The following is a 25,920-nucleotide window of genomic DNA, read 5'->3' as shown; positions in this document are numbered from 1 at the left end:
AACTTTTTCTTTATTCACTCTATATTTTATAAAATTTGCTTTATTCATTTGCTTAATTCAGTGACATTTCTGCCCTTGAAAAAAATGTGACTGGTTTTTGAACCACTTCCACTCTACAAGTCGTTTACATAGATATCTTACCGACATAATGGGTTTAGCTAACATTGAAATAAGGTAATGTCTCCGACATGAAGCTAGAGGAGTTTTATCATTAACACTTGCCGCACTGTGATGGCTAGCGAGTGACCAGGACTTATATTTTGTTTTATTTCTACAACTACTTAATGCAGGGTCTTCATATTTTATCTATTCCTCATCAAAACCTCTATGATTTGAATGATGTCATTACGAAATATAAATAAAATGATCCATATCAACAGAAATAATTATTTTCGCGGGAAGTCCCTTCTAACGTATCTCACAGATGTATTCAGTATGCGCCACGCTCAATGGTCAGTATGAGAATGATATCCGATTTGGAAAGACGGTTCTTCAGCAATTTGCTTCAGCCGTTATTTTTTCATTTATTTCATATTATTCGACGTTTAATACATGATAAAATGATTTTTATAGCTAATTACAATAGTTAACCTGACTCAAATCGGAGCGGTGACAGCTTCCAAACGATATGGTAGCTATCCAAACGCGGCTTCACACCGTTTCTTCACAACTCACTTAGACAGTGATCAAAGTCACTTTTTTCACTGTCATTTATTCAAAATATGTACTTCATTTATTTTATAAACCTTAAATAAATTATCCTACCTAACCAACTAAAAAAATTGTACTCATTAAAAATACCAAAACGGTATACAAATATACATATACGTATAACAATGAAATTTAATTACACTGACGATACTGTACATCGCTTCTAGCTAGATTTAGTTTATGCCTCTGATTTCGTTTGATGTCAAATTTAAATTCTTATACATTTTGTATTTTAATATCACAAAAATACTTTTCGTGATATTAAAATACAAAATTTTACATTTTCACATTTTAGCGCAATTATTTGCGAATATCTAATTATATTGTTAAATCTACATATACCCAATACCTGACTAAATTTAACTGTAATTTCATTGACGATACAAAAAAATACAAATATCCAGACATTCTAATAAAAATCGTATGAGATTCGACTCCATATTCGATTTTTGTTGTGTCGTTGATATTTATAAATATATCAAAGACGTGACCAAAATAGATAATGCGTGAAATTTGACAGGTTTTTTCCAAATGACAAGCTTGGCCAGCATCCACACTAAACAAAGGCCGATGTAAATTATGAAACCGAATACATCCGGTTTCGTAACATAAATCTTGCGGCCGGAACCGGAAACGAAAGCCCTCGACAAAAACCCACACACGCCAAAGACGAGCAGGGTTTTCATTCTCAGACACGAAGCTTTCAACAAAAACATTGCGTAAAATTCATTTCGAAATATAAACAATTTTAGTACTACAAATATATTTTGATGAATGAAATAGTGTACTAAATAATTTAATTGCCACATTTAAATTTTCAGGTAATGAATAAATTTAAGTTGCGTTGTGTTCTTCGGTTATAAAAAATATATATGCGTGTGTATTTACATTTAGAATGGGATTTAAAAGGGTTTTCGCGTCTACGCATAATAGCCGCAAATAAAAGTCACAGTATCGCATATTTAATTGTATTTTCAGTATAATTTTACGCAATTTAGCACAATAGACTGCAAGTTATTATATTACGAGTTTTAAAGGTGGCTAACAGAGATTTAATTAACGCTACGATTTTTTCGCCGAAATGCTCACGAATTCCGAAGCAAAGCTCGTTTCGAACAACAATAGGCATGTTTCCGAACAATACCCGTATAATTGTATTATTTACGTATCGTGAAAAATAAGGCATTCATACACACATATATACGTTTATAGAGACATTGCAGAATTTTCGTAGTTGTCACGAATCCCGAGATTTCCATTCGAAAATGTATCCCTATGTGTTTTTTTGTTGGCGCATGTACGTGAATGTTTACACGCAGATTATGAAAGGATGGCGACTCCCAATTATATTGTTTTCTGCGAATTTTTTTCCTCCCCATCCAGTAGGTACGATGAATACGACTTTTCACGTTGTTCGTATTTAATTTGCGGTGTGCCGGGTATTCAAATCGCGTGGTCACCGCCTCATAAACGCCACACGAGGGCATTAATTTTAATTCGAAGGGGTTTTTTGTGTGTCGTTTTTGTATAGGTACATAATTTTTTTTTTGGGCCGTGATATACGTGGATAAATATGTGAATGCACGCGGACGTGTGTATGATAATAAATCAAGCGAACAATGCGAATTTGCAAATATGTCGTTTTTTTTAGTGGTACCTAGTATATACTTAATTTTGGATAATAAATAGGTAAACAAATACGGTGGCGTTTTGTATTTTATATATGTATGTTCTACAAATTATTCGCACATCTATCTGGCACATCACGATTTTAAATTGCAATACTCAGTGCGAGCTTTACGTGCGCCAATTATTTACACAGAATGTGATACATAAAGTATCGATATCAATTCAATTATTTTATGTTTGGAATAGCTTTAGTAAATAATCCAGAATTGAACAAAAATACTATTCACATAAAAGTTACTTCAAGAAAATAGGAAAATATATTACATTTATAAAAAACATTGACTTAAAGTGTCAAAAAAGCCGGTTGGAAATCTAAATTTTATTTAATTTTGACTTGATGATATATAATCATAGTAAATATGTATTACTGGTGTTGTGCCCGTTGATTTCAACGGGTGGGTTCCAAAACGAATTGATACACAAATTAAAATAAATTTATATGTTAATATAATGTAAGGTAATGTATAGGCACGCGCGCGCACGTATTAATAGAAAAAGTTGAGTGCGCGCATTACAACCCATTTACCCGTTTGAATGAACGTGTGTCTTTGTGGGTTGTATGTGTGTATGCTCCCGTGCAGCGTATCTGAAGATGACGTCACCCGTCGCTCGGTGCTGTAAATCAGGAGTAGGTTGTTGGTTGACGCGTCCGCCACATACCCATAAACATACATGCATCACGTCCGTTTTTATATATATTATTATAGAATGTATATACAAATTATAATAAACAAGCTTTTTATGAGTGTTAGTTAGCTTGTGAGTAGTGAAGGGGAATCGCTTCGATCTGACACAAAATGCCTCTGTAAATTTTTATGAGCTTGTATATGATTAAGCTCATTAAACTTTATATCAGAGACATAACCTCCGTACTTTGGTAAGATGTCAAAACGGTTTGAAAATTATAAGTGGTTCAAAAGCATTCAAAATTTTTTGACGGGCAAGAATGTCACTGAACTAATTTTTTTGACGGGCAATAGTGACGCTAATAAAACGTATTTAATAAAAACGGAAGAGATTTACACTCGGGTGTCTTTTTATGCGGTTAATATTTAATGCCACTGCGATGAAATATCCAAACTCGAAGAATTCAGGAAATCACTGGCAAACACATATACATATGTATTTAAATATGCTCATTTGTACGCAGACGGCCGACCGAGCGCGTGGGGATGGAATGAGTGAAAGGGCGTTGCGAATTGACCTCAAGGACTATGCATGCTGAAACCGCTAGTGACAATAGCCTCGGGTGTAGATCACGGATCAATTCCTTTCTAAAGCCACCTGCTGAAATTTCAACGGGCACAATATAATAGTATTTCATAAAACTTTTTATTTACTTACAGCTTCTTATGTAAATAAAAACAAAATTTAATAAAGACTTAAAGACAAAAATACATTAAAATCCATTAAAAATACACTAAAATACACTTACAAAAAATACATTGTGCTACGTCTCGGGTGCCGAACGATAAAAATATCAAGAATTATTTTCATTAAGTATTTTGAAATTAAATATCATTGTGTATTTTTTTAGATACTCGCAATATCAAATTTTATTTCATCAATTTCAACTTTGAAAGAATTTCTGATTCCTGAATACCGTCACTGAAATTTTCAGAAAAATCTAATTCAGAAACTAGTTTTCGAGAAAAGCCATACGAGATGTTTATTCTTACGCAAATAGTAATCCGACCCAAAAATGAATGTAAGATATTTTAAAAATATATCTTTTATATATATGTAAATGCATCAAATATAAATTAAATTATTTTAGCTACTCATCTTAATATTATACTTATTTTGAATTATATGTATCTACATATAATGCAAAGTAACAGGAGACCGTAGATACATTTAATATGACAAAATTGCGATTTTTTTACGTAAACATATACTTAATATGCATAAAAGAACAGCGAGTAGCGTAAAAATGCCTTTCGATCCGCATCCCCTCCAAATGTGGCGTAATTAAAAAAACATTGTTCGCATGTGTGTGTGTGTGTGTGTGTGTGTGTGTCGCTTGGAAAATCTGCGCTCCATTTTCTCTTGTAATGAAAACCCCTGGCGTGTACAAAGCGGAGATAGAATTGAAGGGTGAGTGAGTGAGGGATGAGCTTCCCGCATTATGACGCTCCGTTGAATAATATAAATGACTATTTACATGAAACCGAAATATTTTCACTGCAAAGCTACCGGCAGTTCAAATATTAAATATCATCCAACCTATTCGTTGCGTCTGCTCGTTTCGTCTCCGTTAACGCCTTTCTCGCGTTCGTCGCTAAAATCTAAAATTAATGAAAAATTCAGAACACTCTATTTGCGATGCACTTAATTTGCTCATGCACATGGCTACGATATGGGTGCATCATCGTGCAACGCGGAGCGTCTGCTGGTGTAATTTTTTGTCTCGTAGTGCATACTTTGAAATATACATGCAAGGCAATTTTAATAACGTTTAACTACATATAATACTATGCCAAAGTGCACTGTTCATCTACATATGTACAAAGTTGCTAGTGGGTGATGTGAATTTTTAACATTAACATCTATCATTATGTTATTTATTGAGTACTATCTCTTCTTAAAGCTCCCTTGCTATTGAAATCTTGAAATATTGCACGATGTTAAAGTAGAACGATTGAGCAATATTCATTTTTTAACACGCTTCTTATTAGCTTCACTCTGTGTCCGTCAAAAAGTTGTGATCTGATTTTGAACCATTTCCACTATTCAGGTCGATTTGATATCTTACCGAAATACGGGGGGGGCTAGCTAACATTAAAGTAAGTTTATGTCTCCAACATGAAGCAAGAAGAGTTCGATCATCCACAAATTCATTAAAAATTACATTGGAATCTTGTGTCAGATTGAAACAATGACAGCTAGCCATACAAACACGTCTTTTTACCGCCCCTTCATAACTCACAGGCTGAACAGTTGAACAGTTATTTTATTACAGTTTTTTCAATCTCATTTACTCTCATCTCACGTAAATTTAATATGACAAGCTTTTATACTTTATCACATACGTTTGAAGACCAGTGTTGGAAGACCAATGAAGGTCGTGACTCTCAGGAATAAGGGTATCAACAAGAATATATTTAGGACCGAGACTCTTTACTGCCGGGAAAACCAAGGTGACATTAGCAGAATGAAATTTCTAAATGTACTGCGAATTGAAGAATTCGACTGCTCCAAATCAATTGAAAAGACACAAAATTCTTGAACTCTAAAAATCATAAAATAAAAAAAAAATTATAACGGTTTTGCTACACTCTGTATTCCGTTTTATATGCGTATTTATGTATGTAATTACATATGTACATAAGAACATATATGTATATATAATTTATATGCACGTTACTTGTTCTCTAAGGACTTAATTATTCATTTGACGTAAAACAATTACTTTCACAAATTTGCATTTCTAAAATGAAGCTCCACAAAATCATAATTTAATGTATATTTTTTCAATTTTTGACATTTAAAACTTTTTCTATACTTATTATAAATATGTATAAATTTTATCTTATGCTGTACAAGTGACAGTTTTCAATATCGAAAAAAATGAATACAAAACAAGTTTAATGAAATTTTCTCAACGTTAATGAAAAAAGTTTTGACTTGCTCCATTTGGGAATATTTTGAGTTTGACGTACTTGCTTTCGAGCCGGAGAAAAATTGACATTGAAATTTGGGCTAATTTTGATTTTGTTTCCAAGTCGTGTCGTAAGTTTTGAAATGTCTTACGAATTGTTCGTGATTTATATTTGACCTTATTGAGAACGGAATTATATTCCGAATAAATATGCATAGGTTTATACTAACAAGTGTATGTCTAAATTGAGTAGACGTGCTAGGGGTCAAAGTCATATATGTACATATGTATGTACATACACATGGGTTAGATAAACAAAATGTTTCTGAAAACTCACTTGCTATTTGTATACGTCAGATTAACTCTCGACTTATGTACGTTCCAGGGGCACTCAAGTCCGATTAAATCGTATTTCCTCAAGATGACTATAAGCTCCATGAATTTTAACAGCTTTATTTATTTATGGTAGAAGAAATTCAAGATTATATCTCAAATAGCAATAATAATTAGACGGTTATTGCGTTATGCAAAAAGTTTATATGAGACTGAAAAAAGTAGTAGTTATATCTAGAGACCGGAATCTGAAGGGGCTGTTTATTGTTCAAAGATTGTAAATGCATTGTTAAAGGTTTGCCGAACAATGGATAGCACTGTGACTATCCTACCTCTGGTTATATCTGTTGATCTTAGATCCCTACATAGCTTTCAGGTTACAAACTGTAAAATTAGAAAGGGGGTGAGATAGCGTATATGATTATCAGTTGTCGTCGATCACGATAATCACGTTGACATGACAATCACGTCGATCTGACAGATAATTCCAATGTAATTTTTAATGATTTAAGTTCCTCTAGCTTCATGTTGGAGATATTTCCTTACTTAAATGAGGACTAAATCCCTAATGTCTGTAAAATATCAAAGCGATTGAATAGTAGAAGTGATTCAAAATCAGCTCAAAAATTTCGAACCATTGTGAATTTCATCTAATTAACCATGTGAAACTAATAAAATGCCTATAAAATTGTACCATGTGTGACCTAGTTCAAATTAACCAAGCATTTGTAATGGTCAGAGCTATGAACACTACACGAACGTGATTTTTTGTCACAAACCTTTGTCACTGAACTAACAGTGTTAAGTCAATTTTAAAAAGCTTGTAAAAAAAGGATGCAATAATAAATACGATTGGACAAAAGGCAAACTTTTTCCTGAATTTTAATCGTAAGTGAAACTTAAAGGAGGTATGTATGTATAAATGAAAATAAATACGATAAATATTAACGAATAAATCTAAAAGAAACACAATAATAGAACACCTCTGCGATCTCAAATTAAACAAGATCAGCATATGTATTTTCGAATAAATAAATCCAAGTTTCCCAAAATCTGGTTGAGGGCCTTGATGCCTTGCAGCATGTGACGAAGCCATAAAGTTGGTACGTACCATAGGAGAATAGACCAAAATGCGGCATCTAATGTATTTTAGTTGGCTAGAAACATTAAAGCTCAATTATGCAAGAACTTTTACGTCAATGAATGATTCTGGGAAGGCATCCATAACCCCGTTCCCCCCTTCCATTGAGAATTACCTCAAATAACCTTACCTGTTTCTCAAGAACCTAATGTAGATTTTTGGACGATTTTCACCAATCAGGAAAATAAACACAATGCAAATTCTGATTGAACATCTCTGTAAGTCATCCATTCGGGCGCACTTCAACGATGATATAATTCACAGAAATAAGTTTGGGTCGGCAACCCTGCCATCTGTGACACCACGCCAGTTGCCACAAACGAAATAATAACCATTGGGGAAGAATCTCTTAATTATGCCACATTTGCGTCGCCACCCTTGACCGAGCGCCGATGTATAAGCGTATATTGCATAAGCGTTGGCATCTACGAATTTTCCTCGCCGGAAAATCCGGAAGCTCACGCACTCGTATATAATATACACGTGTACGTGTGTTCATTATTTTAATACGACGTTGTAAGTGAGTTTGCGGCACTCGTCGGGCCCATTCGAATGGCAATAAATTTTCTTTATAAATTATACGATTCCGTTCCGTTCGAATCGCGGGGATACTTTGCTCGTTCGCATCGCGGCGGCCCCGTTTCCACGTGAAAAATGTTACAAGTATTGTGCGAATGGGAAATTTACGACCAGGTATCGAAAAGAAGCTATTATGGTAATGAATACCTCCAATTTACGGTTCCGAGCCGGGGAAAAGTCAGCATTGTTCCGATACGCGCGCGATAGTATTCGATTTTCATTTGCACCGTGGAAAATAATGCCGGGTGTTTCGACTGTTAGCGCCTATTTATATAGATATATTGTACGAAGCGGATAATTGTGCAAATTTCACGCTAATCCTGATAAATTTGTATATTTATTTCAAATATTTACATTAAATATGAGAATTCTTTGAAAGTGTGATCAAAGAGAATAATCAGAATTTTTTATCCAATCTTATTCCATGGAATTTGTCTGTGATGTCGCAGTTATTAAAATTTTAAATAAATATTTTGATATATGTACACACACACATTTTTTCTAGATTATGAAAACGTATTCAGCGATTCTGAGTTCGAATCAGTCAAAACCTCGATTTCATCTATTAACCAGCAGCGTTAACTAGTAGTTAGCATATATCCTTTCAAAGATAGTGGTCATGGGTTCGAGTCCCACTGGTTGCTGCTGGCCAGACCTTGGTCTGTGATTTCAGGTCGATCGTTTCTTATCAAAGTTTGCCAATTTATCTGATTTTCACTGAAACGGTTCCAACAATTTGGCAACCTTTACCCATTTCTCGCAATTTTCAAGTTTTCAGCATCCCGAATTGCGCTGATTGGTATAAAAATGTATGCATGTAAAATTATGTATGCAAAATTATTACACAAAAATTAAAATGACTGTTATGTACATAATATAGTATTTAGTTTTTTAACTTAGAAGATTGCATGTTTGAGTGATTAAGTTGGCATGCACGAATAGAATGAATTATGAAGTTGGTTACATGTTTTATCGGAACAGTCTGCTAGAATCGTTGCAGCGCTCCGCCGAGTAAAGAATATCCAAACCACTCAATTTACTGAATTTACTGAAGTCTCCTGACAACGAGATCCTACATACATATTATACATATGTACGTACATTCTATACAGAAGTAAAACTTATTTACTAAAAATTTATATGCAAAACAGTTACGGCATAGGTTATGATTGTAAAGTAATTCTAAAAGATGCTGAAGGGGGTACCACGAGATGCCTTCTTAGTATCCAAATTTAGTTAAATAACATAGTCATGAGCAAACTCAGTGGTTAGCACATCATGACTGAAAGCTTGTATACAGGTTTGATTCCTGGTTTGCCCTCCATTGAAAATAATCATACGCTGTATGATTTGAAGTATTTCTGTGGTGCTGTTGGTCAGATTATTTGTTAAGTCCATCAATTCCTATCAAAGTTCGGAAATTTATTTTACTCCACTATTGAAACGGTTCTTAGCCGCATTGGCCACCTACCGTCCAGTTGTGACCAATTATTTTATATGTGTAAGATACATGTAGAAGTTTGGCCATAGACAATACTGCTTTGGTGCAACCTGTACCGGCACTATGGTAAATATAAATTTAAATAAAGGAGGTATGTAAAAAAATGGGTTCGTGCAACGTTCCGTAACAGGTTTTATAATCAATTCTTGAAGAAAGGTGTACTGACAATAAATTTTAGCATACATACAAGAAACAAAATTAATAAAATAATTTAATTAAACTAAAATTAAATTAATTATACCAATTGAGATCACTTCCAGTATTTCTTATTTCATTAACTGATGTCAAATTTCAATTGTTTCAAGTAAAATGAATGTTGCTTTAGTTTTTTTCAAACATACAGACATACGTTTTGTAAAAAAACATTAAAACACAATACTTTATACACATACATATATACATACATTTATAAAAATCGAAAGAAACACCTCGTTTTAATTTTTCATACTTTCATTATAATAATTCATAGTATTTACATATTTATATGAAAATTAATTTAAATTTCTATCTATAATGAATACGTTAGTCTAATCATATTATCAACCATATAAGCACAATACAGTTTGTCCGTATCTTAAACAATACAATCTAATACATATATGTATGTATGTACATGTAAATTTATATACGCTTAGATTATCTGTAACTAATATTTAAGTGTAATATTATACGGTATTCACTGTGGAAAGGATTTTTAATGTGAATTTGTTTGAGTAATTTGGGCCTAGCAGGAATTTACACTTGTGAAAGTTTTCCGTTCGCGTACTCTCTCACAACACGTGTTTTTGTCGAATCGTTTGCGCAAATTGGGTGACCGCAACTTTGGAGAGCACTCGAGTCTTCATCACTTTGAATTACCCACAACTAGCACAGGGCTAATATAGCAAACCGACCCTAATGACACTAACTGACCTAACCGCCCACCCGCCCACTACAAATAGGGATGAACAACCATCGAAAACTAAATACCTTTATTTATTATATATTTCTAGTTAAGGCCAAATTAGCTATAAAATTTAGCACGAATTCATTTTTATAAGAATTTCAAATAAATAATAATACTATGCATAGTCCTTTGTTATGTAAAATTCTCTGATGCTATTTTCGAGGTCGTACATTCTGGATTTCGTCACGTATTTTTTTTTAGTAGAAAAAAAATGCTATTAAGTATAATATAAGTGATGGCTTTTTCTGAAAACACATGCTCACACCCTACACACTGAAATTAAAGTATACAGTTGACGTATCTCATATTTCACCACTGCTCATTGCTTCGTTAAGCAAAATTGGGGTGACGGCTTTATTATCATTTTTACTTGTTTTTTTTCCTTTATTCATTAAATTCTATTAAAATAAATTATTTTTATTAAGAAATTTTCAGCATTAATTTTTTCTTTTCTTTTATTTAGACTTAGATCAATTGCGAACTAGTTTCAATGCATAACATTAGATCTCTTGATTAAAATAAGCTCAAAACTAGCATACTTCACAATAATATTATTGATTTTTTTGTTATATGTGTCTGTACATATGTACATATATGCATATTGGTATCGGTTTTTGACAAAAGCCCGACCTTCGATATTAAGAAATAGACTGCCGATAGTAACGAAATATAATAATTTAAAATTTATTGTTTTGAATTCTGAAGAAGACATTCAATCGGCTAGTTTGTATGGATAAGTTAAAGAATGAGTTAATACTAAACATCCTTTTGACCTGCTATTTAAAGGAGCCCCTAATTATATCATAAATTTAAAGTCAACGATAGAGTATACCGAAAATTTCGTATTTATGTATACCCGAGACTATTTTAGAATAATACCTCGCAAAACATTTAAATATAATTTTTTGTGTTTAACAATATTTAAGAATAATGGTGGCCTGTAATACGTTTATTTTGATTCTGGAAATATCGAATTAAAAGAAGTGATTACAATTTGTGGATTAAGTCAAACATAAATGGTGTTTTGGAACTGAAATTTGGATTTCGGCCGCTTTCAAATATAATGGCTCATTTATTGATTTATGAATGAATGTTGTTCAATAAGAAACCTCGCCGCCTTTTTTAGTAACCCATTTTTGTCACTTGCTTATTGTGTGAAGACATATATAATATTTAAAAGCAAAAACCATCCCTTGCACACAAAAATTCTGTAAAGTTTATTTACTTTTTTTTGACAGTCACTGATTAGTAATTCGTAGTCAGTGTATAATAAGGACATGCTATTTTGTTAATGAGAGAGTAATTAAAAAATAATTGCAATAATACACAGCTTGAACAAATCGATACCGGTATATACCGGTACTGCTGGTAGTGAGACATTTATTTTCGGTAGTACCAGTAGTGACGAATTTAGGTATTTTTGGAATCCCTCATACATACATATGTACATATATAACCAAATAAACAACATACATTTTTCATTTAGTACTTAAGCTTCAAAAATAGTACGTTTCATATGTATGTATATTTACTTATAGGCTTAATATATAAATATAGTGTAGTGGTTTTTCACGGTTTTCTCTTGCTGGCCTACTTTAATAGGGTCAAAGACCAACCGACCCGGGAGCACTTGCGCACTTAACAGAAATGGCCGAGAAGAGGGATGGACCTGTTCCCACGAACGACTTTTTTATTATTTCACGTTTTGCTTTATACTAATCCTACCACCACACCCACCGTCAACAAAAGCTATGTATACTTAAATGAGATTTAACATATGCGTGTATTTATTTGTCGCAGGAATCCGAACGAGTATCACAGACAGGACGCTATATTGCCGATATCGAGAGAGCGCAACAGATACAAGAGCATCGTTTGGGACGAGTACGACACGCTGCATCAGAAATACTTGGAAATAGGTGATTAATAGATTGTACTATATCGAATAAATTTTCAATTCGGCCACGTGTACATGCGAAACAAACACGCTAGTTTCCACGGCGAAGTTAAATTGTTTCTGCCAGTGCAGTAAAATGGCGCGGTTGCATATGCTGCAACCGTGGCTATACATTACGTTTGCCTAAATTGAACTGTCATAAGTGAAATTCGACCGGGGATTTCAAAACCTATAAATTCCCTAGAATAGTGCGCATTTTTAATATATTTTCTTTATAAAACACGACTGTTCTTTATAGGTATGAAGCCGCGTATGAAAAATCACTTTCGCGCGCACCAGCTCTCCGTTTGGCTGCGTTTGATTCCGGAACTCCATCGATCCGGGATGAAGGATGTCATAGCCAAGCACAACTTGTTCCGGAACCATAATGACGGTGACCTTTACGATGGCTCCGTAAGACCTGATCCCCTCACTAGAACCACATATTACGACCCGACCCTTGAGCTTTACAGAAGACCCTCGCAGAATGTGACCCTAGACCTTCCCCAAACCACCATGGACACGCTCGTGACCACATGCGTTAACGTCATCTCGGCGAGACCAGGCTCCACTTTCATACATCCATTGCACAACAACACCCATCAAGATCCCACGGCTAATTTCGAAGCTGCAGGATACACGGCGTACTCCACAGCTCTGAGCGTAACTATAGCTATAGGCTGTTCGTTGCTCATTTTAAACGTATTGATCTTCGCCGGAGTGTACTATCAGAGAGATAAGACCAGGCTTCAAGTGAAAAGCTTACAACAACAGCAAAATAGAAACCACAACAATAGCTTTGATAATTTGAGTAGTAAGCATCCGCACTATTTCATAGGGCACTCTCAAAGCAGTAGCGCCATCGTTGACGTCGATCATCAGGATAAAAATTCCATAATGATGACGACTTCAATTCCAAGGAATACCAATAACGATCCTCACTTTACGAATATAAACCCGTCGTGTCAGAATATGTGCCATGGTAATATTCAGATGATGCAAAAGGCGAGCCCCCAGCAGCAGAAAGCGCATTGTATGACTTTGCCGCGTAAAATGAACTATAATTATCAACAGCAAAGTAATCAAGTCTACAACACTAACTGTATGACTTTGCCAAAGAATACGACTTTTTTGAACAATGCCCAGCATAATCTGGCCGATATTCAGCAGACGCAGGGGGGAAATCATCCTCCAAACGGTACAGTTGGGATGCATATGTCTATGCCTAGGACACCACCACCTCCGAGGGCCAAAACTCCTCCTGGAACTCAAAGTCAAATGCAAAGCCACCATTATACTAACCAGAAGACTTGCAATCAAAAGTCGGCTAGGATGCCTCAAGCGGCAATATCCGAGATGAATGTCTGAGACAAGCATGCGGTGGAGACCGCGTCCGATGTTCTCGTTTAGTGCATCGGTAACTAAAAAACTCAACTCTCTTCAATGTTTTTTCTTCATTTATATATTTTGATCTCAATTTGGTAGAGTGGAATGTTGCGTAGAACTAAGACTGATAAGATCCATTCGTTATCTAGTTGTAAATGGGTCCGTAGGGTAAAGGAAAAATCGACGCATATACATATACCTGCACGAAAGTATAGGACTATTCAAGAAGAGGTATACACTTCGAGTGTTATTATTATTATGATTTTAATTGAACCAATATTAATAATAATCCCATTTTATTGATTAAAATGTACATACAATATATATGTTATATAATCTGTTTTATTCCTATAGTGAATTTGGTATTATATTAAAATATTGTGTATGTAATACTAAATAAAAGTGGTGTCTTTTTGAAGGGTCCTATACGTAAATATTTGTACATTGTCTCAAATTCAAATTGATGATCCCCATAGCTCATATGTAAATATTGATGAAGTGGATTTGTGAAAGTATTGAAAAATATTTTGATTGAATTTATAATAGAAGCTAAAAGTGGAAATTCAATATATGTATAATTCGAAATAACGCAATTGATTGAAATTTCGGTATGCATAACCCCAATAGAAATAATTCAAAGATCAAATGGAAAATTCGTCCATAAGTAAACGTTTATTTTTCTCGTCGAGTACTTTGGCTATTAAGCGTAATGTTGGATAACCGTTCGCCGTATTCGGAATTTTCCCAAATTGCCAATTTTCAAACTGGCGAAATATAAATAAACAGCCGACCCCCGTTCTTTCATAACTCTTTCATAAACTCTACGTTCAAAAATGATTCGATAGATCGATAGAGACCATCTGAAATATGCAAAAGTTAAAGCTTCATTTGTCCATTTTAAATATTAATTATATTCTATAATAAATATTTTCAATGAGAATAGGAAAAATTTCAATTTTAACTCGACAGATAGAAATTAACATCGAATAATTTGTATTATAGTAAATTTAATCATGTTTAAAAGTAACTACTTATGAAATGTCACAGATTCAATATATTAAAAAAATATACATATGTATGTAAATAAACTTAAAATCGTTGTATATATGAAATGTTTGAAAAAATGATGTATAATGTATTAAATAAATTTTTTAAATTCTAATTTATTTCAAAAACTGTAATTTTTTCATATCAAATATTTGTTTTATTGAAAAAAATATTTTGCTTAATTTTATGTAAATGTATATAAATACATATAATATGAAACATTTTCGTTTGAAACTGTAATTGAAATGATATGTGAACATTTTTATAAACTGTTTGTGATATGAGTAATCTTTTACTTAAAAGAAAAACCTATCAATATTATGTCCATCGATTAAAAAACTATATCAAATATTGAAAATTATGTTAGTTGTATGATATTATTAATGTATAAAAGAAAAGTAAGAAAATACGTACACGACTGTTTACGTTTTGATATTCTATTAGTTGTTCGTTTGTATGAATATATTTATACGTTATCAACGTATTTTTAACTATTGTTTTCGTTCGGTTTTCCTCTATGTATTTAAGTGAAAATTTTAATTAAGGGACCTTTTCTTATTAAAATATCAATAAAAGAAAATTTCAAGAAGACCAACTCGCATTTTTTTTATTTTCCCACTTATTATATGAAACTATTGAATTAATTGCAATGTAAAACATGATTTAGTTCTGAAGCTACATTTTAACTTTACCATACATATTTTATTTTTATAGGAGTGATTGCGACCAAACTACCAAATACCTTATTAGCAAGTAGAACGTGAGAGGGGTTCAGTAGTCGGTGAGCAAGTTGCCTTCAGCCGATAATGGTTGATTAATGATATGAAACTTTGAGATCAAACTTGGAACTGGATATCTATATCACTTTTAGATATAACAAATATAGGTGTATGGCTTTTCATTTAATCGATATCAAGTTTTCAATCTATTACAAAATAAATATGTACATATGTACCTACAAACCAACGAAGGCTTTTTCAAATTACATTAATCGCAATAAAAATCTTACATATACTTAAAATATAATCAAGTATGCAGAGTAGTTGACGCGTGAAAACTACTCATACGATATACATATGTAAAAAATAATAGATTTTGTATTATAAAGCTGTACGATTTGCACCAAATTAGTGGAATTGCGCTGATTATCGTTTTTAACTTGGCTCAGCGAAACCGTCCGTTGTGAATTTCGAACAATCAGCGGCTAACAAAAGAGCAAACAGCATGAAGATCGTTAAATAAATTCGCGAAATTAATTGGACATAAAGTAAATAAGAATATATATATATATATATATATATATATATATATATATATATATATATATATATCATCATCATTTACAGCCATTATATATATATATATATATATATATATATATATATATATATATATATATATATATATATATATATATATATATATATAATATATATATTAATACTGCAGGTAAGTAGAAAAGTAGGATTAAAAATTAACGTAGATAAGACTAAACTAATGTTCAATAGTTATTGCATGCCTGATAGCATCCCCTTAGATGATAAACCAGTAGAAGTAGTAAATAATTATTTATATTTAGGTCAAATAATTGACATGTCTGGTAGTAAAGATGAAGAGATAAAGAGACGTATGAAATTAGGATGGAGTGCATTTGGACGGATGAATGCTGTTTTTAAATAAAAAATGCCACTCTGCCTGAAGAAAAGGATCTTTGATCAATGCGTTTTGCCAGTGATGACGTATGGATGTGAAACCTGGACACTGAACGCCAAGATGCTAAACAAAATCCAATGCACTCAAAGAAGTATGGAACGCTGTATGCTTGGCATAACGAGGAAAGACAGAAAGCGGAACACGTGGGTGAGAAGCATGACAAGGGTAGCGGACATAGTGGATAGAGTGAAGAGATTGAAATGGCAATGGGCGGGTCACGTAGCTAGGAGGATGGACGAAAGGTGGACAAAAGAAGTGCTTGAATGGTACCCGAGAGAAGGCAAAAGACTAAAAGGAAGACCGCAAGGAAGATGGGTGAACGAAATAAGAAAAATGTGCGGAATGAGATGGATGAGTGTTGCGCAAAACAGAGACGAGTGGAAGCGTGTTGGAGAGGCCTTCATCCAGCAGTGGATGGCGAATGGCTGTAAATGATGATGATATATATATATATATATATATATATATATATATATATATATATATATATATATATATATATATATATATATATATATATATACATATATATGTAGATAATAAAATCGATACGAAAATGATAATTTTTCATTAAAAATGTATTCACCCATATGATTCAAATGCAAATACTCTATTGAATGCTCAAATGCAAATGCTCTATTGAATTGTATGATGACATAAATACTTGTCGATATTTGAAAGAGTACATACATATGTATCATACATATGAAAAATGTGTTTCACAACATTTTAAATGTCTTTTTTTGCGTTTTATACTTAGTAAATACAAATTCATGAAAGTTAATTATGTAATGAAAAAAAACTGTCGCTTTAACAAATCCCAAATTTGATGTCAAAGCTAGAAAAGTATCGGCAACACACGTTTGTAATTCAATTCACTTTTTACGCCGTGTTTTTAGGCTTTCAAATAATTATAAATTATTTAGTTACATATACAAAAAACGCAGACTCACTCTAATTTATTACACTTTTAATTTTTCGTTAATTAAACTCACTTTCTAATTATTATGCTCGTATTCAGTGTGTATAAACCACTAAAATTATTTTATTTAATAACTGATATTGTACATATGTACATATATTTGTGAACTACTAATTTATTGAGTGTATTCGGTCCAGATATACATACTACATATACGAAGTAGAAGTATACATTGTATATACATGTTTAAAATACACATACATAATTTTAGTTAATATATAAACATATGAAATAATAGACTGGTTTGTAGAATAATTACAATTTAAGAATTTTTTGCTACAATAAATAGTATTTTACGATATTAAGAAAAATAATTTTCAGTTGATTAACGACCCCATTTTTGTTGAACAATATATGTATGTAATTGAAACGGAGGACCTATTGTTGTGGATTATTTCGTTCGAGATATTATATTAAGCGGAAAATGTTGGAAAATGGCAGAGAATAGTAGGAACATATCGCAATGACGTCCACCGTCGTTCTGACAATCGAGAATTCCTTTGGCATTGGTTTTTCCGAGCTTTCTGGATTTTGTTTTATTAAATCCTTCATATTGCAGGCTATTTGCTATGGGTTTGCACATTTTATTTTTCGAGACTCGGCAATATCGAGTGCAGACATCAGCCGCTCATGCACGTTAGATCATATAACTTTTATAGCCGATAAAAAACGTTTAATTAAATTTCATCAGCACATCAGATGCCCCCTAAACAGTTAATTTAACATTAAAAGTGATCCACTCAAGGTCTTTGATATCACATCACGAATAATCTATCATGCCAATAGCTCATTATTAGAGACACGTATTTTGGGCATCTATTTTTGTCAATTTTAGCATTTTAATTTTGCATTTTAGCGTTTTAGGGCATAAAAAATGTTCAATTTTAGCATCTATTTTTATGAAGAGTTTAATTTTAAATAATAAAAATTTCGATGAATTTTATGACTACGAGACGAAAATTAATGACTACGAGACGTCACTGAGATTAAAAAATTTCGGAATTGTTTCGCTTCTTAAACGATATTTCATCTCTATCGTAATGGCGGAGGATTGATTTACTTGTATTGATGACCAAAATGAGCAATGTGGCAAAGTATGAAAACGATCGGATAAGAGGCAAACTTTTTCCTGAATTGTAATCGTAAGTAAAACGTAAAGGAGGTATGTAAAAATAATAGAAAAATACAAAAATGTTTTGGAATTAAAATTACATTGAAAAAAACATGAAAATAAAAATACAAAGACAAAAAATATAATACCAATTAAAATTCATTAAAACTCAACATGGTGCATATTTCTAGGGATTCTTTTTTGAGATTCGTGTGACGATCGGTAACAATTATTATATTGTATTTAATAAAATACCTTTCAGCATCCACACTATTGACGGGACACCAAATATATTTTAGAGCTGCACAACTAAACTCTTCATATTTAATTTTTGTTGCCATCAATAATAGCCATATATCCGAAGTGAATTCACTTTTTATACTCTCATTAATTGTCTAAAAAAGTTCTGATATCCTTCCTAACATTGAGCCGCTGTTAATACATTAAACAATGGCAGGTTTCTAAAAAACAAAACTGTTTTTTTAACATTAATATTAGAATTTGTACCTGCCATAGATGGATTGAATAGTTTACTCAATGTTTGGAGGAATAGATTTCTCATTTAGTCTTGAGTGCGAGTCTAGTTTTAAGACACTTTTTTGAGCAGCCTTTAGGATACACAGCTCCAACTGTCTTCTTTTGTTTACAGTAGTAGACAAAAGCAGTTGCTTGGTTTCGACAGGAAAAACACCGTTTATGGTAAACTGCAAGTTTTGTTTTATCCTCTCAATTTCTTCACATAATAATTGGGCAAAGGGATAGGAAGACCTTTCTAAATTGTATATTATGTAATTTTATAAATTTTATGCAAATTTCACTTTTGTTTGTTATTTTAGCATCTATTCGCATATTCTACGAATTTAGCATCTATTAGCGTCTATTCCGAATTTTAGTATCAATAAAGCATTGCTAGCAAAATGCCCAAAATACGTGTCTCTACTCATTATACTCTATACAAATTCACTTCACTAAAATATATGAAACTAAAAATAAATATTTTTATCAACAACGCTAAAGTCTTTTCCATATAAATCTCCATACATTATATAAATCGAAAGGCACATTCGCGTTTTAAAAGCGCGTACAAACTGAAACGAGAAACTTCAAGGGCTAAATCATACTGCGTAAGCAATAAATTATCGAACGAGTCACTTTTCGTTCACTCTATATGTATATGTAATACGCACATAGACATTTTGCTCATATACACATACACTTATGGAAATGAATATGTTGTACACGAATGTGACATTGTAATAAAACATGAAATATTTTTTAAAACACAAAATATTGTAATTTCGTGCGGTCGTTAAAATGACATTAAAAATGTACCGGAACCGTATTTAAAAAGTTCTCCTTCAAATGCTAAAACATCTCTTTGTTACGTTTCGACCCGATGCCATACACAGTTGTTGCTTCGGACACACCACAAACCGCACTTTTTTATAATTTCCTAGCACAAAATACAACATGTCCTCTATTAATTAAATAGTCTTTTCTGTTTGTTGTTTAGTTGTGTTGCGGTCCACTTTCGATTGAGTGATTTGTTATTTTGTGGTTTGCTTACAGTAGACGTGTAGGTTTATCGTTAGGTTGATTGCTTGTGAACCAGTAGCCATCTGAGCTGCAAGTTAATCAAGTATGGTTGAATCGCTTATCATTTGCATATTAGCCGTGGTCATTTGCCTTGATCCATCAGAAACCAATTACATTAGCTACAAACCATTGTGTATAACTAACTATACTAAGCTTAGATTGTTAGCGATGTCAATCGCTTGATATTTCAAAATACGCATAAAATACGCGTAAGTGTATATATGTATGTACATGATTTTTCAATTTGAAAGTACATAAATAGTTTTTGATGCGAATTTTCCGCACGAATGGAAAAGTCACGTGTGCGACAGCATCGCAAAAGAAAACTTTCAGGTATTTTACACTATAGCGAGTGCTCGCCTAGTCAGGCTTAAAAAGTTTGAGTTATGTAAACTTGAAATCGTGTATGTACTTCAAGTTGCAAAGGCGACAACTTGAAAGGATTTATGTGAACTAAATTGTCTAGTCAGTTGAATGTCGTTTAAATTTTCAGAACTTTCACATGTTAACATCTCGAATGTAAATTGGAAATATGTATACATGTTTCGAGCCTTCAAAGGCCACTCCCGTATAATATCATTTTAATACGAAATTGCGGAAAAATAATAACGTGGTTACTTGCTTCACCTAATTTTTACAAGCAATTGTAAAATCAATAATAAACGAAAAAAAAATATATGCATTGTTAAAATATTTTTCCTTGTAAAGGAAGGGAGCGCGGATGTTTTCCAACGACCATTTGTCTACTCGGATAGGATATTTATCTAGTCGAGTGGGAAAGGTAAGAAATTATCTGGTCGAGGGATGCTGGTCTGAAAACTTAGCTATTCGCCGTAACCTAGTGTAAATCTGTCCCATTTGCTCATGTGCCACATAAATTTGAACTAATGTGTATACAGCTTCTATTTGGTTTGGTTTCATACATTTATGCGAGTACGAAGCGCTTTTTTCCGACGCTTTTATGCACACTCGATAAACAGTGCTCTATGTAGTGAAACGAATGGATTGTGAACTCCTGAAAGACGTTGAAATTCGAAAAAAAAAACCCCATTTCAGGTTGATTTTTCAATATTTTTCAATATGAGGAAAATATTATTAAAATTTATAAAACTAAGTAATTATTTTATCGTATATTAAACGTCAAATAATATAAAATAAGTGCATTCCAAGTTATTATCGTCATTCCAAGGCATATCATTCTCACACCAAGTCCAAAATATAAAATATTATATTTCCGTTAAATCATGTCACTACGACCCAAGTAGGTAGGTAAAATGAGGTAGGTTTTTATCATTTCGTAATGATATAATTCTTAAGGGTTTCGTAAGGATTTGATAAAGAAACACATAAAATATGAAGCTGCATTATGTATATTTGGAGAATTAAAATAAAATATAAGCTCTGGTCATTCGCTATCCACCACAGTGAGGCGTGTCAATTGTAATTCTTCAGATTAATTATCATTTGCTCCCATTATGTATGTATGTATGTGTAAGTGCCCTTTTTTAATTTTATTTTTAATTATTTTAGCCTAATATCGGCTTAGGAGATAAAATATCAAAAAAATGAAAAGAAAAGGTGTAATCTTCCGCAAAAAGCTGTAATGTAAAAGCTATATCTCTTCCGGTCGATAAAAAAGTAAGAAGAGGTTAGTAAAAATTGACAACGTTTTAGCAGTAAGTATTTCAATAACTAATACGATGTTTGGTATTATGAGACTAATTATGTTCAAATCATCGCCAAGTACACAAACATACATATATACATTTGTACATTTACTAGAAACAATTAAAACTTGGTCAGGGATCGATACTAAATACGAAGAAGTCATAATACTTTATATCAAATAATACATTATATATAATAATACCTTATATAATACTAAATCTATTGATCGTATAACATACATTCATAAAGTAAAAAATGAATAATTACTGTACACATTTTCATCAAAATTAATAAAAAGCGTAATGTACATAAAAAATAATTTCAACATACATAAAGTGTGTTGAAAGGAGGGTGGTTTAGGTCTGTTAGGAGAAAAGGTTAAAAAGGCGCTTAATGTTAAGTAAGTTCACATGAATTTTTTATGCCTGCGTATTTATGTAAATATTTATCATCATCTTCTGAATAAAAATTGCTATTGTATAATACAAAAGTTGCGAGAAAAACAGGCGTTCGGTTTCGTATATCAATTTCTGGGGCGCGTTTTCCGCGTTGCGTTAAATTATTTACATTCAATTGAAATTTTCAATAGGAGATAAGGAAAACTCGCACTTTCATGAAAAATACATTAGCCCTAGGCTCACTTGCGAGAGGCTTGTTTTTTTCCAGGGCAGGCGCATTTCCACTTCTTTCCACCTATTATGCCTTCGCGTACATATTTTTATATGAAAAATACATGAAGTGTGTAACTTTAACTCTACAGTGTCACACTGTGTTGATATTCTTATCGAAGAAAAATATATATGAAGAGGAACCACCCGCTTTCTTAAGTACGTCATTTACTTACTAGCTAAAAAAATGTATGTGCATTCGGGTGTATTTCACCGCAAAATTAGGTCTCATATGAGCAATATTTTCGGGCAAAGGTGGCTCGTACGTGATCTCACGGTTGGCCGCAAGTGACCCATGAAGACTTTCAAGACTGCTACGATCATTTTTATTCAAAATATAGCTCGAAGATATTCTCAGAGGGAAATTTTGCGTGTAAATGCACGTCGTATATATTTAAGCGAACAACTTTCACTTTCATCGTATATAAACAGCATTCTAAAAATAATCGAATAAAATAGCATAATACACGTATGAGATTGTATGTATGTATGTAAGCGGAGTACACCGTTGAAGTAAATATTTCAGCTGAAATTTTGAAACTTGCATGAAAATTATTATGAAATAACTGTCGTATAAAGTATGCAAACTGCTTGTAAGAATTTATAACGTAATAATATACGTGTTGTGGCCGAAACGAACAAACGCTCCTACAACGCTGAATAATAAATTACTTCTCATATATTAAGTACGCGCGCATTTTTCTTTGCAAAAACGAAAACGCAAGTGTAAAAAACAATTATTTTGCGTGGGCGACCAGAAAATTGGCATACATATAAAGGTGAGTTATTGCGGTCGTTTCAAACAAAATAAAACCACTAATAACTTGCCTTCAGATCAAATGTCGCTTGAAACAAATGCAAATTGGTTCTTTATTCTGGCTTCTCCATTTCTGAATCCACTTGAGCGGAAGACGTTTTCTTTTCCTGCGGGGTTCGTATTACCGGAGCTAAATCCAGCGAATGATATGTGCTACCTACACTTATTTCTCAGGACTCGCCGTTTTGTCCCTATGTAGAAATATTACAACGTGAGAGGGAGAAAGTCTCGTTGCCGAAGATTACGAATTCAATTTAAATTTCACGATTGACTTGCCTTTTCTCGTTTGAGACGTCCATAAACGCACACGTTTTAAACCCTAGGCTTTTACAATCTGAACTTCGACAGTTAAACTAGTTAACTGCGGATAGTATAGTTTATATATCATTCATTTAAATTACACGTGTACATATACATATATTTGATTCAGTTCAGTTAAAATGCATTAATGAAGAAACAATACCGAAAATAAAATCGAAACAAAAGTAGGTTATGAAAATAGCATGAATAATGTAAGCGATTTACTCTCCTTTAATAATAATTCAAATGAGGTTTTATATTATTTTTTTTTCATTTTAAATGCTAAAAGTAAGCAAAGAGTCGGGAAGACATCATTAAAATCTGCAAGAGCTTTAATTTAATTAATGGTACTTGCTTTAAATATACAAATTGTATAACACAAACCCTGCTAATTGAATATTAATTCATGTACATAAATACATATATTTTTGAATACTTTATTTTCTTTTCATCACAAAAATTAATTACATGGCATATCCAATGGTATGCGCTAGGTAAGGTATTTAGAAAAGTGTCCATTAATTAATGTTAAAATACTTATTAAATTTTATTGCTTAGTTTAAATTTCTTTTTCCACATATCTGAATGTGTACTATAAATATTTTTGAATTTTTACTTTATATCTAAATTTACGTATCTAAATTTAGTTCTAAAAGCTCGGCCTTTAAATACATACATACTTATGTATAATTTATGTATGATAAATATTTTTGGTTTATCTGACAAGCCTAGGGTCAAAAGCTTTAGAAACCCCCATCCATAATAAATTTTAGAAGGTTTTTATGAAAAATGATGCGCAACACTAATATTTCAACTGTAGAAAAAGCTTCTTCACCCGCTCTGTGACGTATACATGACGCATGCTCTTTATTAAATATATATCCCTTTATTAAATTGTAGGAAAATATTTCTATACGTATTTTCAATGCGCTTAAAGCATCAAGGAATTCCCGCACTCGAAAAAAATATATTTATGTGCAGAATAAATAATCACAAATTAATACTTGTATTCCGAGCGTGGCGTTTCAGCATTTCTAAGCGGAAATAATATACGGCATTCGGGAATATTCAGCGCTCCTCGACAGAAAATATTTTTCGGAGCTTTTCATTTCCGCTTTTTCCGTAACTGTGGGTGTCTTGCGGTCTTGAGTTTTCAGCGCGAAAAATTTGCAATATCAGCGAGTTTTATGGTAAAAAATGCAAATGATGACAGTTCTGAAATTATCCGGGTAACTACCCACCGTATTGCCGTCCGAGGACTCTTCAAACTCCCCTAATATATGCGCGTCGAGTTTTTACCAGATTTTATACGTATAAGATGAACAAGGTGTAGTTAATAATTTTCGAAATGTATTATCAAGTACTTCCCAACATTTTCAATTTGAATAAATATGCGACATTTGTCATTTCAAACATTTGTACATACAAATATGTAATGTATACGCGCTCTATGTGAGAGGTGTACTCTCAGTATGAGGAAATTTTCCTCGTTGTATCTTTTCCGTTGTCAAAGTGTTGCGTCGTCTCTCGGAAAAACGTTGAAATATTACATAGAGCAGATGTATTCGTAGCCCTAAAACCACCCTTCAAAGCTCTTCGCTTACGTTCGAAAGCGCGGAATTCGCGAAGCGAGAAATAATTGAAAGAAACCTTAACGTTTGCTTGAAAATCTTTTTAAGAAATTTCATTTATGTTTCAGACGAAGATTTTTCAATAAAAAAAATACCTATTTCATAATTTGGTACGAAATGAAGAAAGCGAAAAGTTGAGTTATTTAGTACCATTGAAAAATATACCCTTTGTTCATTTATGCATGTGCGTTTTACCGTTTATATTACAATTATATTTAAATTCGATTCAAATTTTATTTAATACTATTTAAAAATATCCGACGCCATTCGAACATACTACGAAATGTACTGTTAAAAGTTTTCTATTGATATTTAATAGCCTTCTAGGATTGAAATAACATATAATGGATAATTTACATGGTAACCACGAACAAATACAACTTTTTTTTAATGTTTCAGTTAATATATTTTCATCTCTTAACTGTTTGAAAAACAAATGATTCAAAGACTTGGTAAATAAATTTTCAGGTGAATTCCTCTCAAAAATTATATAGTCAATCCAAATTATTCTTGAACACAAATTTTCAACTAAATGAAGTGAGCGTAAATGGTTCAAAATAAGTG

The 25,920-nt window shown here is 32.5% G+C and overlaps 1 protein-coding gene across 1 annotated transcript in view; it reads left to right on the top strand.

The window, feature by feature from the left end:
* The window catches only part of LOC143909163 (neuroligin-4, Y-linked-like), a 91,947-nt gene extending 78,142 nt beyond the window's left edge, over nt 1-13,805 (top strand). The window contains exons 9-10 of the mRNA XM_077427063.1: nt 12,302-12,420; nt 12,697-13,805. Coding sequence (XP_077283189.1) covers nt 12,302-12,420; nt 12,697-13,805 — 1,228 coding nt within the window. The remainder of the gene's footprint in view (nt 1-12,301; nt 12,421-12,696) is intronic.
* The last annotated feature ends 12,115 nt before the right edge of the window (nt 13,806-25,920 follow it).

Source organism: Arctopsyche grandis, chromosome 3 (assembly GCF_051622035.1).
Source record: "Arctopsyche grandis isolate Sample6627 chromosome 3, ASM5162203v2, whole genome shotgun sequence".
NCBI classification, from domain to species: Eukaryota; Metazoa; Arthropoda; class Insecta; order Trichoptera; family Hydropsychidae; genus Arctopsyche; species Arctopsyche grandis.
The sequence above is the reverse complement of the archived record's forward strand: the minus strand, read 5'-3'. Positions and strand labels throughout refer to the sequence as shown.